Source organism: Struthio camelus, chromosome 1 (genome assembly GCF_040807025.1).
Source record: "Struthio camelus isolate bStrCam1 chromosome 1, bStrCam1.hap1, whole genome shotgun sequence".
NCBI lineage: Eukaryota > Metazoa > Chordata > Aves > Struthioniformes > Struthionidae > Struthio > Struthio camelus.
In genome coordinates, this window is record NC_090942.1 from 69253137 (window position 1) to 69269772 (window position 16636).

The following is a 16636-nucleotide window of genomic DNA, read 5'->3' on the forward strand; positions in this document are numbered from 1 at the left end:
TTGCTTATTTTATGCGCTAGGATACTCTCCTGCTGTTCCTTTCCCTGTGCCTGTCCTCCATTCCCCCCCCCCCCGCCCCATTTTCAGGTTATTAGTTTGTGATCATATTTCCTGAAAAGCCTTGCTTGGTATGAGAGGTTTGCTACAATGCTACTCTGGCTGAGCTACTTGAAAATTGTAGGTAGATTTAAAAGGTCTGGCTTATTTTATTGAAGTATGGTATGTTCAGAACTGTATGGGTGTGTGCGGCTGTTCAAATAATCAAACCAGTTGCTAGAATTGAGAAACAATAATACGTGTTTTTGAATGTTGCTGGCTGTCCTGCAGTAATAGCACTCAGGATGATTATGATTCTGCCAAACAATTGGTGCTTGTTTAAGCTAAGAGCTAAACCCCGCAGGATTCAGAGGGCTGCTCTATGTCAGTGGTAGGCCATGGAAGACTAGGAAAACCGGTGTCGATTAAGAAAAGTGATGTTTTATAGGATGTAGGTTGTGTCAATATGGCTAGCACAACTTTGCTGTTGGGGCAAGGTTTTGATGAGGATTCTGTAAATGGAGCATACTTTGCTTTGACCAGTGTGGTATTGCCTGTGCTGAACTTAGACTAGCTGTCTGCGTGGATTCACTAGTGCTTCTAGGTGCTTCGGGGCTTTTGAACTATTTTTATCACTTCTAGCATTGTGTTTCTTTGTGATTCCACTATTGTAGTGGGAAGTTGTTGGTCATATGTCACCTGGGGAAGGAGACAAACAGCCACGTGTGTGGGCACACAATATCTACTGGCTGAGTAATCTAAAGAATGAGAATCAGCCTTTAAACTTTTTAGTGGTAGAATGACAGAAAACTCATGTCGACTCTTTAATCTTCTAAGTAATTAGATGAGCAAGGGTCATTTTATTTGGAGCTAATTCATCACTAGTAAGTTCATATGCAGGTTCTGACTTCTGTTGCTTTTTGTGTTTTGCTGTTACTTAAAAAGAAAAAAAGGTAAGTGACAAATTTCGTTATTTGTTTTGGCTGTTGTTGACTTTAAATTTAGAGATTTACAGTCAGCTCCCATTCATTGCACAGCACAACTCCTGATTTGCCTACCCATGTCAGTGTTAAGAACATAGGACTGGGGGGACCGTGTGGGCCATTGGGTCCAATCCTGGCAACCCAAGCAAGAATGTGGAATTGAGAAAGGCCCATGAAATATCTGCACCGCGTGCCAATCACTCTATAACAATTTTAATGCTGACAGTGAAAGACCTAGAGCTATGGGTGAGAACAGGTGCTTGAACAATATCCAAGGCTTCTGCCAGACCTGGGAAGCCTTTAAATGTGACTGCCAGGTATTTTTAAGAAATGTGTGCCCCACTCTCCTGAGGAGGATAGAAAAATTTCTGACGTTACACAGCAGCCTGACAAAAGGAAAGACCTTGCTCTAGCACCTAAGTTTAGTCACCAGGGTAGCCCTTAGTATGTTGTCAGCAGAACCACCTTAGCCTGACTGGCAAGAGATGGTAAGGCCTTTAGAAATAACTGTGGCACCTTCCTTGTGTTCTGCCTCTTGTTGAGGCTAACTTCCAGAGCTCTAAAAAAAAAAAAAAAAAAATCCTTATAAGCAAATGATGCCTAACAAAGAGAATAAATATGTGTAAACAAAGATTTAGCTAAAGTGCATACATTTTTATAACAATAATGACTCTCTTTGTGGTGCTTTTTTGGGAGGGGAGGAAGAAGATGTAAAGGAATGAAGCTGTGGTGCAAGTATACAATTCCCATAAATATTGTTATCAGCATAAAGGGTAAGAAACAAACTACTATCAGTTGAGACTGTATCTGCAAAGAAGCTGCTATAGAGTAGAGCATGCTCTGTCTTTTTATTTGTATCTTTGTTGTGGAGTAAGTGGATCTGGTGAAAGAAAATGTGTACTTGAGGGAGACTGAAATTACCTAGGAAGCCAATAGATAGTTCTGGCTGCTGCTTAGAGACTCATGGGCACTGTATTCTGACTGTAATATTTTCTAGGAATAGAAGAATGTGAAGAAGAACTGTATCTTTAAAAAAAAAAAAAAATCAGGGCTGTTTCCATGTTCTGTGGTGACTAATAAGGATCATGCATGCCATTTATGCTAACCTTTCAAGTTTAGAAAGTACATAACAGGACTGTCACTTTGTCAAAGGAGTGTTTTGTTTTTAAACCCAAATGGCTGTTGGGTTTTTCCTCAGAATGTTAGGATTAGAGTTTATGGATTCCTTCTTTTAAGAAAACATGGTTCTCAATAAGTCAAAGTCACCTAAAGATTCTTAGTGACTTTTGTGAGATTTTTCTGGGAAGATTTCTCTTTGCATATATGTACATATGGTGGGAGGGGGAGATAAATGCATCAAATCACATCTTGTGGTCAGTGAGACAGAACAAGAGCCCTGTTACTTTCAGTGAACTTAGCAGATGTTCAAGTAGGTGAACTCACTTTTAAAAAAAAAAAAAAACCTTTTAAAAAGGATTGGACCCAAGCACCCGCTGGTGCTTTGGCATCAATTCTTACACTATGTATGTGGGAATGAGAATCAATCATAGTATGAGCAGTTTCTATTTTTGTCTTTTTTCCATCTTAATTTTATTCATCCATTTCACTCTCTTGCTGTCAAGGCCATGAGGATAAGAATATTTTTGATAGGGATAAAGTCTGAATTCTATGGATTCAATGCCTTGTGTTCTGCATTGGTTAGTTTGTAAACAATTTCCAAAATAAACTTTTTTTCTGCCCTTTTTTGTGTTGCAGTCACTAATTTAACAAGAAAAGTAGTGAGCTTCTCTTATGTTCCAAACCAAGTCAAACACAAAATCTACAATATAGTTCTAAGACAGATACTGCACATTCTTTATATAAGGTAAGGTAGCAACTCTAGCTGTTGTAATTTGTGTGCTATATTGTCCAATTAAGATAGCTCTTGTCAAGGCTGACTTTTTTGTTGCTATTATAGAACTGAAATTCAAAGCTTTCCTTGTGCAAACGGGGGTCAGTGCTACAAGAAAGTTCAGTGTTTTGGAAACTGAGTGTATGACTTCCATTATGCTGATAGGAGACACCAGAAGAGTTGCTGTACTGTAAGATGTACTTTTCTGCCTAGTTCATGATCAAACTGCCCTATTCCTGACTATCGGGCACTGGCACTGTTGCAAGGTCACTCTGTAAATGTTGTCTTTTGGCTTATGTCAGTCATGAACAGAAACTGCAGAAAAATAAGGAGTAAATGTTACTTGCTGAAGGTTGCCACGGTTATTCTTAAATTCTTCTCGTTTAACAAATGTAAAACGTTGTTACAAATGTTTTTACACATGTAAACAGGGATTTGCCTACGCCCTGCAGTGTGTTTCTCTGTATTGGATTTGCTTACTAACCTGTATGTAATTGTTGTGCTCTTACTATCCCCCCTAGAGTGAGGGGAGTATGGGAGGCTTCTTAAGTTTATATTAAAGAGCTATTCTCCAGAGGTTAGCAAAATGTCATACTAATGACAGCTAGATTTCTGTCAGGCAGAGCCAAGAGTGTTTGCTCTCTGAGCTGTTGGTTCACAGAAAATACTAGAAATCGGGGTCAAACATGACAGTGTTGATGAGCATATCTCATTTTGTTGGATTCTCTTCCTTGAAATTGATGTTAATTTGATCTCCTCAGAATTTCTGATGTTTGCAGAGTGCTGGAAATAACTAACTTACTGAAACCCACTGAACCCTTTGACAAGACTAGTAAACCTGAATTGGAAGAGTGTGTTTTGGGGTTTGGGGGGGGTTTGTTGTTGTTGTATTTTCTTCAGGCTTCAAGAGGGAATGGTATTTCTGCCCTCCATCACTTCTTAACTGTCTTGCAAATAAATCTGCATCATGAATTTGTTCAAGTTGCATTTGACTACTGTTTCAGCATGGCAGCTTCCAAGGCATGTGTTAGCAGCCTTCATGTTGCTTTGAACAAATGTTTTTATTGATGTGTTGGACGGTTTTGGATATCGCTGCACTTGGAATAGTACCTGCTTTGCTATATTGAAGGAAACTGAATTCTTCATCACCGTTCACTGACTGTGATGCGGCTATTATGGGACAGATCTGTTGCCTCAAATTGCTCTGTAGTACATTTAAACACTTACTGTGAAACTATAAGCATATTCTCACAATTCATTATGTCCATCTTTGAGAATTTTTAGACAGTTACCTGTGACTTTTGAAGATGTTTTTCTTGGCTGTCACTTCAGCCTATTGGAAAGATGTATTAATACCTATCTCTTCACTTCAGCATAGAAGATGCGGTTATATCTGCCTTTTTTTTAAAAACCTCTGTCTACAATACTGTGTAATTCTCATGATCTTTTTTATGCTTCTGATAGCCTTTATTTCTTTCAAGCTTTTCCAGAATCTCTGAGATAAACATATGCAACTAAAACTAAAGCACACTTATCAGATATCTCTATGCTTGTAAAGCTGCTCTGCCAATTTCTAGATATCTACGTGAAGTTTTTACTTTGGCTTTGGTTAATTTTTTTGGGATGGTTTTTATTTGACTTGCAGACATGATGCTCTTCTGAAGTTTCTGTTCACTTAGAAGTCTATAACCTGTCATTGTCTAAATCCCTCAGGTGTGAAAGTAGGCAGGCTGCCTTGAGGGAAAATTGTTTAGCGCTAGCTTGAGTGGTTTATTTGTTTCCATACACTTTCTGTTTATAGTCTAGTAATCTTAGGTTAAGAGTTCCTGTATTGACAACACTGACCAAAGGTGTTTGAACCCTACCGAAGCGTTTGCAAAGGAAGGGGGTCAAAGCATTCATGTCCCAGTTGGACACTCTTTCTGTGTGGTTAAGACCATCCTGTAAGCTTAAGCAGTTACTCATCTGCGAGTAAATTTAGAGTTGGCTGGGAGAAGCAGCAGGAGAAACACTGCTGCATTTTTGGACTCGTGAAAGATACGAGAGCACGCTTCTGAGATTCCTGGTAAGATGCTAGTGTGGGACAGATTATTGAAAATCTTAAACAGTTCTGGCTATATTGCTATCCGAAAGAAATCTTTCATGTAGCGCTGCTTGGATTTCTGGTAGGAAACTAGAACTCTTTCTTCTTCCTGATTAATTGGTATTGTGACTGAGAAGAGGCATTTCTGTCGCTTCCTTGACTTTTCTGTTTCCAGGATGAGGGATGTTTTTCCTAGTGTGAAATGTCTTAATATCTACTTCTGCTTACAGTTTTCTAATAACAATAAAGTGCAATGGCTGATGATAAATGTTACTAGAAAAATTTCTCAAAAAAGCAGTTAAGCTGATTTATCAACAGACTGCTCCTTCTCCCCCCCCCAAACTGTGGCAAATCTCTGTGTCAGTGAAAACACTGAAACAGGCTGCAGAAAGGTGTATTTAGTTAATATCTGGAAGGGTATCTTCCCAACTGTAAAGTCTAAAAATTGTGTAGTGGAAGGTCTCATTTCTAAGCCTCCAAGAAAAATACTAGGGGCTGAGGTCTTCCAGTTTGCGAAGACAGGTGGATGGGTTTGTTTGTTTTAAGCCACTACTGATTTTTGGAAAGTGAGTGCAATGTAAAGCATGGAATTGATGTTAGAGTTCTCTTTTTAGATTTCCCTGAGTTTTAGATGTGCCCAGTCCTAGAATTCTTTCTACCACTCTAATTGTGTTGTAACTACACAGCTGATTCTAGTAGCTGGTATCTACAGTTTGAATAACTTCATTTTTCTGGAGTAGTGGAGGGGACGGTGCCTACCTGCAGATCAAAACTTAGAATTGAATTAGCTTAGCATATAACTGTTACTTTCACTTAAAGTGGAAGAAAATTAGTCTGATTTTTTTGGTGTATTAACACATTGCTATTGTACAGCAGATTGTGTGGTACCAGCTGCTTTCAGCTGTGTGGGAAGTTACTTTTCTGTCAAGGACATTATTCACTTTCACTCTTTGAAAAGCTATTAATAGGTTGACAAAATGCTAGCTAAAGCAAAGAGAAAGCAATTTCATGAGCTTAAGTTAAATTTTTCCTTTTTGGGGAGATTGACTCATCAGGAATGATCAAAAATCTTTTCTGTGCTTCTTGCATGTTGTTCAGCACTTATATGCAGAAGTATCAGCTAGTAAGAGTAACATACTTTTAGCAAAGTTTAATTTTTTTTTGAGAAAGTACTTTAACTAAAGTGTAGAGAATAAAACATAGCAATTCTGTCAGTTTGCGTTAAACTTACTTATAGCTGTTAAGAGAATGAGCATGTGCAAGGATTTAATGTGGGGACTTTTTAGTAAATGAATTAAGTGCTTTGATCTGGCTTAATTTTCCTGAGAATCTCTGTGAATACAAACTCTCACTTGCATGTATGTTACATACTATTTAGGAAATCATATTTAGCTTTTTCTGAGTGCTCAACTGGTGTCACAGCAGCATTATTAGCGCTTTGGTATCTCAAACACTGAGATTAGTCTGAAATAGCTTTTCTGTTTGGAAAGAAGGGTTTTTATTCTTAGTTTTTGATTTTTGATTTCTTATTTTTTTAATTCCAGGTCTGAGGCATATTATCTTGATAATTTAAGTCAGCCCAGCAAAATACTGTAAACTTGGTTATAGAGGTTATTTCTCTACTGGTTTGCATGAGGATATAAAGGTGAAATAGAAGAAACTTGCTATCTCTAACTTAGATTTTAGAGAAATAAATCTGTAGATGGTATTTTGGTAGCTAACCTCAATTATTAATGCAACTGGCTTCCTCCCCCCCCCCCCCCCCATTTTCCTTTACATATATGTTTAAAATATTTCATGGCAATATCATTGCCAGACTGAGTGGAGTAACTATCATTGTCATTTAAAAAAAAAAAAAAGTGAGCATTTGAACTTTTTGAGCACTGATCACAAAACACAGTATCAACTTTTGCAAGCTGTGTATAACTAATGCTTTTGCATCTTCTATGAAATAGTGTATAAATGACAAACTGCTGTTTTACTCTCATGATAGTCTGATTTTGTTTTCCATTTAAAACTTAAGTTACTTGTAACTTTTTATTCATATATTAATTATTTTTTGCTGAGAGCAAAGACTATGCATCTCTTCTTCATTAGGCTTCATCTCTTTTCCCCCCTCCCCGCTGACCCTTCCAGGATTTTTTGAAATATTATCTTTGGTCTAACCCCCTTCCCCACATACCAGTTTTACTAGTAGTAAAACTAGTCTTACTAGTCTTTTGCTAGTCTACTCCTCTTTTAAATCTAACCTTTCATCTGTCTTGGAGACATGCTCTCATTCATCAGCTTGGAACACGTGGATGATTCCTGATATCTGGAAATAGGTTGGGCAAAAACTGATATTCACAAGAGGAGTTGGATATATATATAATGATGCTCTTCGGACACTATTTGGTATTCTTACATCAAGCTGAGGGAGATCAGACGGGGAATAATTTGTGTGGTTCTAGTTTTTATTTCAGTTTCAGCCCAACAGTGGACTGAAATAGTTCACACCAGAAAAATATATTAAAAAAAAACCAACTGTGTAGTGGAAATAGTCCTTCAGTGCAGTGCTTCAGCCACGAGAGTGGATTTAATTCCTGCTTCTTGCTCCTCTGCTAGATCTTGAGTGCCAGCTGTAGTCTCAGCACAGTGTCCCTATGCTAAAGAGGTCCCTGCTAACAGCTGCAGAACAGCATGTTGTTACAGTGCAGAAATATAAGGAGTTTCATTGCATATGCTGCCAGAGTAGTATATGTGATAAGAAAGGGGAGGGAAGGGTGAACTGCAATGTGTTGCTGCTATTCTCCTGGCACAGGTGCGTCCTTCTGAAGAGGTAGCTGCTGTTGGAACGGCAGTATTTAATGGAATTAATCTGAGCTTGTAAATGAAAAGACTTTGAAGCCTTTGCTTAACCTGAACAAAGAACTATCAAAAATATACATGTTTGAGAGTTAATTCCAGTTCAAGAGAAAACAAGAGACTGGAACCAGTTTTCAGCATGGGTATAATTCTCTTTGTCCTGTTAGCCTGATTGGTTTAGTTGCACTGCGTTTTTTATTCTTTCACAAGGTTATATCTGTAGTTGCTTAAAGCTTTGCAGTGGGTAACAATTTTGTGATTCTTGTCAGTTCCACTTCTAAGTTTTGAATGGGGGTGACAGCAGCAATAAAGTGACTTGCCATTGAAGACGACTGTCAGAATCATTTTAGTAAATACGATTTTCACATTTGACGATGTATTTTCACAGTGACAAGGTTTAGAACCTTAGTGGCCTGCAGAAGCTAGCAGTACTTGAAGGAAAAATTACTACTGAGTAGGCTTTCAATTTTAATTGTCTCCCTTACTCCAAAAAGTAGCAGTTAAAGGATAAGGGCCTGTTAGAAACAGGGGGAAAAAATTAAACTGCTTTTGTAGAATTCAGTTCATGACAAACAGAATTCAGTTCATGACAAACAAAATCATGGCTTAAAGATTGGATGCTTTTTTCTCTTTATTGTGATAGTATAATAACAGAAGAAGAAGAATAGAAATCCCTTTCTGAATTCAAATATTAAGATTTAAATAACAAATCCCTTTTTTTCAAGAGAGGGAATTGAAAGTATGCTGAAGAAATGTAATGGCAGTGGAATGTAACTTATGCTAATGTGGGACAAAATATTTTATGATAAACTAGTTATTTAATATGTTGTTTTTATTGATACAGATATGGTCCTGAACATCATGAGCATGTGACTTCAAAAATGGACAACTGGATCTATTACAAGTTGTGATTGGCCTTAAGCTGACTTACAACAATAGAAGAACTTCACAGGATTTCTCTCGTTCCTGTTTTACACCTATCTAATTGCCTCGCACCACCAGCTCAATCATGTACGGAAGTGCTCGGTCAGTTGGTAAGGTTGAGCCAAGCAGCCAGAGTCCAGGGCGTTCACCACGGTTGCCACGATCACCACGTTTGGGCCATCGTCGAACCAATAGCACAGGGGGCAGTTCTGGAAGTAGTACTGGGGGTGGCAGTGGGAAAACTCTTTCTATGGAAAATATTCAATCTTTAAATGCTGCCTATGCTACGTCTGGCCCTATGTACCTAAGTGACCATGAGAACGTGGGTGCCGATACCCCCAAAAGCACCATGACCTTGGGCCGATCTGGGGGGCGGCTGCCTTACGGTGTTAGGATGACTGCAATGGGTAGCAGTCCTAACATTGCCAGTAGTGGAGTTGCCAGTGATACTATTGCATTTGGAGAGCACCACCTCCCTCCAGTGAGTATGGCATCCACTGTGCCTCACTCACTGCGCCAGGCCAGGGATAACACAATAATGGATCTGCAGACACAACTCAAAGAAGTATTACGGGAAAATGATCTGCTCCGCAAGGATGTGGAGGTGAAGGAAAGCAAGCTGAGTTCTTCCATGAACAGTATCAAGACCTTCTGGAGTCCTGAGCTGAAAAAGGAGAGAGCCCTGAGGAAAGATGAAGCTTCAAAAATCACCATTTGGAAGGAACAATATAGAGTTTTGCAAGAAGAAAACCAGGTTTGTCACCTAATGTCACAATTGTGTTAGTGTGTACATGCATGCAGTAGCCTGAGTAAATGAATTTAACAAACTTGCAGACAGGTTAATTATATTGGTGCTTTTCGCACTTAGTTGGTATGAATGAGATTTGTTTTCAACTAGCAAGTCTCTTTTTAAACGCTTACTATCGGTGATGAGCCGCCTCTGAGGGTTCATTTCTCCTGTTGTACTCTTATGTCATGTACTTTTTGTCTAGGACTGATACTAACCACTGTATTTCCCTTTGGAAGTGTTTTACCTTGTTCATTATTAATATTTCTGTAGTGCTAACTCTTTGAAGCATTTATCTGAGCTGCAGAATGTACCAACTGCCTACCCCTAAGTACAACTGAATTGTTCCTGAATGTAGACAGATTGCCAATGAAACAAAGTTTGCATTGCACTGGTGTCATTTTAGACCTCTAGTTAAAACCTGCAGACCTGGGAGTTTCACAGAATGTTATACATTTGGCTACACTTAAATAGCAGTGCCTGCTCGTCTATTCTTTTGTCATTAGCTCTGCACATCTTCTTATATGACTATCATAAAGCACCTAATGTTGTTTGTAGTGGTCTGGCTAGTTAGAGAACAGGCAGGAGAACACAGGATCTTGGGCATCTAGTTGTTCTATCTTCTCCCTCTTGAAAGCATCCCCAGATTAAATAAAACAGGGGTAGGTTAAAACTGAGGGTTTTTTTTAAGTCAGCTCGAGTCATTAAGAGCTTTTTTAGTTTTCCCATCTAGACCTCCCTTCTAGCTAATACTGAGGTAACTACTCATTTTTGATTTAGCATCCTCCTATTTAGTTGTTTTTGGCCAAATGCGAGTTAGGAAGCTCTCTGTTTTCTGCTCTAAGAAATCCCACCTTTCGAGTGCAAAACAGACCCAGTGTCCAATTCCTAACATTTCCCTAAAATTAAGTCAACTTTCACCATGGTAAAATTAATTTCCCTGCTGGGTTTTTAAAATATCCAAGAGTGTTTGATGAACTGTTTTCCATAATTCAAGTGTGATCATGTTCTTGAAACTCTGTTGGTGTACTTGCTATTTTAGACAGTGGATTTTTTTGGTTTTGCTTTGGAAGATGGAGAGGAGAGGGGAAGCGCTGGAGAAAAAAGTAGTGGTAGTACTTGACACGTTATGCTCTACTTTCAGGTGGCCTATAACTTAAATAGTAGATTCATTTTGATTACTGACAACTTGTTATACTGAAGGTGTCTGAGATTGTTCTATTTCTTAAAGAGCTTAGATACAGCAAACAATTTGCTTTTCCTGAGTTAGTATGAAATAATTTAATGAACTTGTCATGCTGTTTCATATTCTTGCTTTCTGGTAGTATGGCAGCATGAGATTTGTTAACGTGTGCAGCATTTTAGTGTTCGTTGTAGTATGTCTTGCTGGAATGAAAAAAAAAAAAAATCCAATTAAAAGTCATTTTCATTATAGTGGTGCTGTACCTGAATGAAACATTAAGTACCATCCACTCTGGAAACTCTCTGGTGTTGCTCTGGTCTTTCAGTTGCGGCTAAGTATTTTAATTCCAAAATTCTTTTCTTTTGGTTTTAAAGTTGTGTTTTCATCCTGAGGAAAATGCCTTGGAAGGTGAAAATGCTTTTAACACATCGGTTTTGATATTTGAGGGTGCTGTGGAAATCTTGCAAGGAAAACATAGTGAACGTATCACTTGTAAAATGGAATGCGAAGTTGCTGAATATGTATAAACTGGAGAACACTGGTTCCTCTTTTCCAGTGTTTTTCCTATCTCTCCTTTATTCCCTAATTAAACATTTACAGATATTTCCAGGCCACTGTTCTCTAGGCAATCACTATAATTACTACCACACTGGTGGAATTGTATAAGTTGGATCCAAAAAAAGAAGGGTGCAATTTAAAAGTAAAAGGGTATTATTGCAATGAGCTGTTAAAAACTGAGAATGCTAATTAATAGATTATAGTTAGCTAACAGTGTGTCCTAATTAAACTCTGAATTCATTATGTCGTCTATAGCCTTCCGGAGTTGGTCACTTCAGCCTTTATAAGGAAGATCAGTTTAATAGGATTTACTGTAATTAAACAGACTTCTCTGTTTAGACACTGAACAAGGGATTTCTCTCATCTATGGGGGAACCAGAACAATTTGTTCATTACCTGCCCCCCATAAAATAGCTTAATTTATTCCTGCTACATTATCTTTCAGCATACTTGCAGGAGCTGGTATTTTAGATCTCAGTACCAGTATTTCTACACATCACTTTTATTAAAGCCTTCTGGCATGGGCAGGACTCATGCTTTGTACTCAGTTTAGCTAAGGACAAATATGTTGGTAAAAATTGCCCCAAATCACAGAGCTGAGATGCTGTCTGACTCATGCCATTATCTGATAGTCATCTCTGTCTCTTTGCTGTGATCTTAGCTCTTTATTCTTCTGAGCACACTTAATTGTCCCTGTTTGGATTTTATTACTGGTTTTGTCACCTTTGAATGATTGAATTGCCCTTTAGTTTTGGAAGATGTTAAAAATACTTAAAAACAGGACCTCTGGTTGATTACCACCTCATAGTCTCTTTGTCTCTGGGATTTGAGGGTTTTTTGTTTTTTTTTCATGTCTCAGAAGCGCTTACAAATACATTATGATTTTTTTACATGTTGCTTACCAATTTCCAAGAAAGTTTTTAGGCTCAGTAAAGATCAGAAGATCAGAGAACTCCTTTTGAAAAACCTAATAGGGAGACTGGAGACTGTGCCACCTGTTGTGATGCAGTTGCATTTTTTTATCCTTTTTTTTTTTTCTTTTAGGACAATAGGGAGCAGGAATATCTTGGATAGCACTGAGAATATAGTGCAGATGCATCCGTTTAGGTCTCGGTTGGGTCCAGAATGCTTAGGCCTTGCTTAGCTGTATTGTTTTACAGCCAGTTTAGTTGTGAATGCAGTACGGCTGTATTAATGGGATACTCCATCTGAGCAAATATTCTGGCTTTGGAGTGTAGCATATGCTGAGCTTTATTATTACCCTTTCTCATTGATCTTGAAGAGCCAGAAGATAACTTTCTTCTGGTAAGTGGGGAATATCGTAACCATCTCATTTTGAAGTGCTTAAAACTTAACATGGAAAGTATTCCTGTAGCTGAAGTAAGTTCTTGGAAAAAATACAATGGTTTTCAATGCAATTTGGGTTAGTTAACCAATTATACTTTATTAGAAGCCAAAGGGAGAGTGCTAATGATTTCTCAAAAGTTAACAAAGCTGTGCATATCCAGAGAGGAACTGATGGAGCCAATAAACAGGAGTTTGTTTTTGGCATAGCGTACTTTAGGATCTCTATTTTTCTTCAGTTGAAAAATTCACTTTTAGTGTGAGTGTGGTTTAAAGTTTGACTGGAAACCCCTTCATCACAAGCCAGAAGAGGGAAGGAAAAGCAAGGCAGTGAGTATTTTTGGCACTTTGATAGAAGCAATTTGTCTAAAAACTGGACCATGATGGACTATGTGGAATTTGAGAGCAAGGGACTCCTCTCAGTTTCTTATACCAAGGTGTTTGTCCCTTAATGTAACTAGGTGTCGAATTTATGTTGCACAGACGTCCTGCACTGAAGTTTGTCTTCCCGTGTTGACTAATCTGTGTTAAGATCAGAATTATGTTTCTACTGAAATAATGTGGTGTCTCTGAAAATATATTCTTACTTTGATGTCTTTTTGTGGTTAGAGGCCTTAGATGTCTGCATGAGAGCATTTAACCAAGAAAATATTTCTGAAAGGAATTTCACCTTACTGGGGCAAGCTCTTGAGGAGCATTATCCCTTACTTTGTGATGGAAAAGTGTGGCGCCACACCAGCAGGGTTCCTCTTCAGACTTTTACTTGCATCTCCACCATCAGAAATAGCCTCTCCTTCACAGTAATGTGGGATGAGCATTTCTCATTTTAAAAATATAGTTGTCTTTTTAAGACAGACGTGTGTTTGAGAGCTGCGGTTACGAGACTGGCTGAACTTCTAATGAGTGTATTTTTCTCTGAAAATCAATTAATTCTCATTCCTCCACTGACTTTAATTATGTAAAAATAACATTTTGATTTGTTTGCCCTAGTACAATATCATTTAAATACTAATACTGTTCTTGAATTGGAGTTGATAGAAAGCTATTGGATGTTTCTGCAATATGCAGAGATATGGATATTTCTGCAATATGCGGATGTGTATGCATTTCCTAAAGGCATTATAGGTATCCTACAGCTATCCTACATGCTTAAATAAGTTGTTGATGGGAGATCTTTGTCAGCTCTCTAGAACATTGCCAACTTTAAGGTTCCTTCCCTTCCCCCCCCCCCCCCCCCGGCCCGTGGAGCATGAAATTGTAACTTAATTCTCTTTTAGAATAACTCAAAGTTATCTCCTCAAGAGAGCTTAGTATCTGAGGCCTTATCAAGTTGCAGCGCTGTTTAGTGACTTCAAAAAATTGTCATATAATAGGCCAAGAGATGGACTTTCTGTGTTCTGCCCCTTTGCATTCCTAGGAGGAAAGAAAACTACAAGTTTTGTGCCTAACTTTACCAATGCTCCCTCCTCCGCCATATATTCCTAGCAGGGGAGAAGCTAATACCTTGAGTTGCTTTGAGCCATTGGATAGTCTAAACGACTGGTCTCTGCTTGATCTGTTAGACGAGGGGAACTCTACCAACTTGAGCAGCTTTTATAAAAGGGTAACTGGTACTGTTGAACTTAGCTTAGCTGTGCTTTTTTGGTTAAGCTGGGGGAGGGGTGTTCTTGCACTCTAAATACTAGGTCTCCCTCATAACAGACTCTGTTCCTCCACTCAACTCAAATTCTTTGGCTGCTATATATTGAGATGGTTCAGACATTGCTCCCCTAATCAGGGTTGTGCCGATATTTACCCCCTACCACCACCACCGTTTAGTATGTGTATTCCTGAAGAGTCTCATCTATATTACTGTGTTTCTCTAGAAGCCATATATTATCTCTCTTGACATTGTCTTAATTCAGATATTAGAGTTCTTAACTTATCTTAAATGATTTTACTGTACAAGAGTGAAATATGTAACGTGAAATATTGTAAGGCTCAGGTTGGAACAGGTCAACATCCTATTGGTTATTCAGTGAACAGTTAACAATGATAGATGGTAGCAATAGCACAGAGACATTCCTACATTATAGTAAATGTATTATTATCTTTTAGTAAAGAGATCTTGTGTTGATATTATAACTTTCTAATATCAAATCTAGTATTCTCATGAGTCTTACAGTATATGGTATTGGTTTTAAGTAGAAAGGAGAAAAGCACTTCCAATGGATCTGCCAGTCCATGGAAAAAGGGTTGAAGTGATATTGGTAATGCACACAGGCCAGTTCTTGTGTATGCTTGCAAGGCCCAAAAGGGAAAATCGAGCCTATTTTTTTAATCGTAATTTGGTGATATTAGGAAGCCTCGTAGACTTCAAGATGATGTAGTAAGAGGCTAGCTTAAGTGGTCAACAATCTCTAAGTTGTTATTAAAAGTAATTTTTTTCTGGCAAAGTGATGATAGAAGATACTGTTAACATTCTGTATAACTCTTGAGGAATTAGTAGGGAGGGGGAAAAAACCCTTTTGGTTTTAGGATGAGTACAAACATATGTTTTGAGATAAGGGCTGAAGAGTGGAAAAGTTGAGATGACATTTTTGTACTCTTAAAGTGGTTAATGTATTGAATAAATTACAAAGGATATTAATGCCAGCTCTCTGAATTAGTAATTGAGGAAGAATATTGTGAAATACCACTTACGCCTCAGCTGGCGGGAGGGGGAAGATGAGGAGGAGGAACTTGAGTGTTCTGTTTTTCTCCAAATATCATGGAATACCATGATGTATTCTAGTATAAAACTTTTCTGAATTCATGTTGTGTATCCTTGCGCTTAGGGAACACAAGAAAATATTAGTGTTTTGGGTAATAGTGGTTTGTGGTGATTTGAGCTCCTCAACAAAAATCAGCTTAGAATGGCTTGCCAGCAGGTAAGCACAACTATTTGGGATTATGCTATTTTTTTCCTACAGGGATAATGCTTTGCTATCCTTTGGTATCATCTTCAGCATGATCTGGTGGAGAAAGTGAAAAGTGACAGCGTTCTACTAAACACAGTGTCATAATTGTCTTTATCTTTTATTTTCAGTACAAAGATGACTCTAGTCCTTCCAAGAGGACCCAATATATGCCTCCAGAATAATTTGTAAGAATGTAGTTACATAGTCTTGTTGGTTATGAAACTAAGTTTTGTTGAAAAGACTTTCTTTTCAAGGTATAGTAATTATCGTGAGTGAGAGAGAAAAGCTACAATTAAGACCCTTTGTGTTTAGTAGAATGATGTTGTTTTTCACTTTCTCTGTCAGATCATGCTTAGTTGCACTTCTCCTGTGTTGAAACCACTTGTTATATATAAGTGACTTGCAGTAATACCTTAGATGAAAACAGAAAGGTTTTTTGGTTATGTAAACAGCCTTGGGAAGCAGGTAGCAGAAATGATTTTTTTTTTTTTTTTAAATTCCATTCTAACTTAAGAGATCATAGTAAATCACAAAAAAACCCTATGATTTATTTTCTTTTTTTTTTACTGTTAAAAAGCTTTGTAGTTCAATCATGCCCCGTTGTACTGTGTTTCGTACAGTCACATTTGTCTCCAAAGAATACTTAAAGAGTCTATTTTCCTTTATTTATCTTAAGACAATTATTGTATCTTTTCTGTTTTATAACCTTGAAGAAAACACTAAAAACTGTATTGAACTGATTGGGAGAAATTGGGGCGTACCAATATATATCATTTTGCAATTTCAGAGTTGGTTTTTGCATTCAAACCATACAAAAAATATCATTGGAAAGCATCATTAACAGCATCTCAATGAATATTTGAAGAATTTTCATGATGGTGGTTTGGATTTCTGTCAATTAGCCTCATTAAGAAAGCCTTTTTCCATGAATTCACCCTAGAAAGAGCCTGGATTTAGAAAAACAAAAGCATAAAAACAGCCCCCTTACAGCATATGGGCTCACTGAAACAAGCTTAATTGTAGATGCCAAAATGTTAGCACAGAACACCTATTAAGAGTGCTTT

The 16636-nt window shown here is 37.8% G+C and overlaps 1 protein-coding gene across 20 annotated transcripts in view; it reads left to right on the forward strand.

Annotated features, from left to right (window-relative positions):
* Positions 1-16636, forward strand: part of ERC1 (ELKS/RAB6-interacting/CAST family member 1) — a 311410-nt gene that overhangs the window by 2328 nt on the left and 292446 nt on the right. For 18 of the 20 annotated variants that reach the window (XR_011141700.1, XM_068947249.1, XM_068947332.1 and 15 more), the window contains exon 2: positions 8682-9515. Coding sequence is in view for 19 of the 20 variants with exons in the window: in XM_068947249.1 (XP_068803350.1) it covers positions 8847-9515 (669 nt within the window). In the remaining variant the exon portion in view is untranslated. Of the gene's footprint in view, positions 1-2774; positions 2884-8681; positions 9516-16636 lie in introns of all 20 variants that reach the window. The other 2 variants (XM_068947323.1, XM_068947257.1) reach the window with 1 other exon arrangement.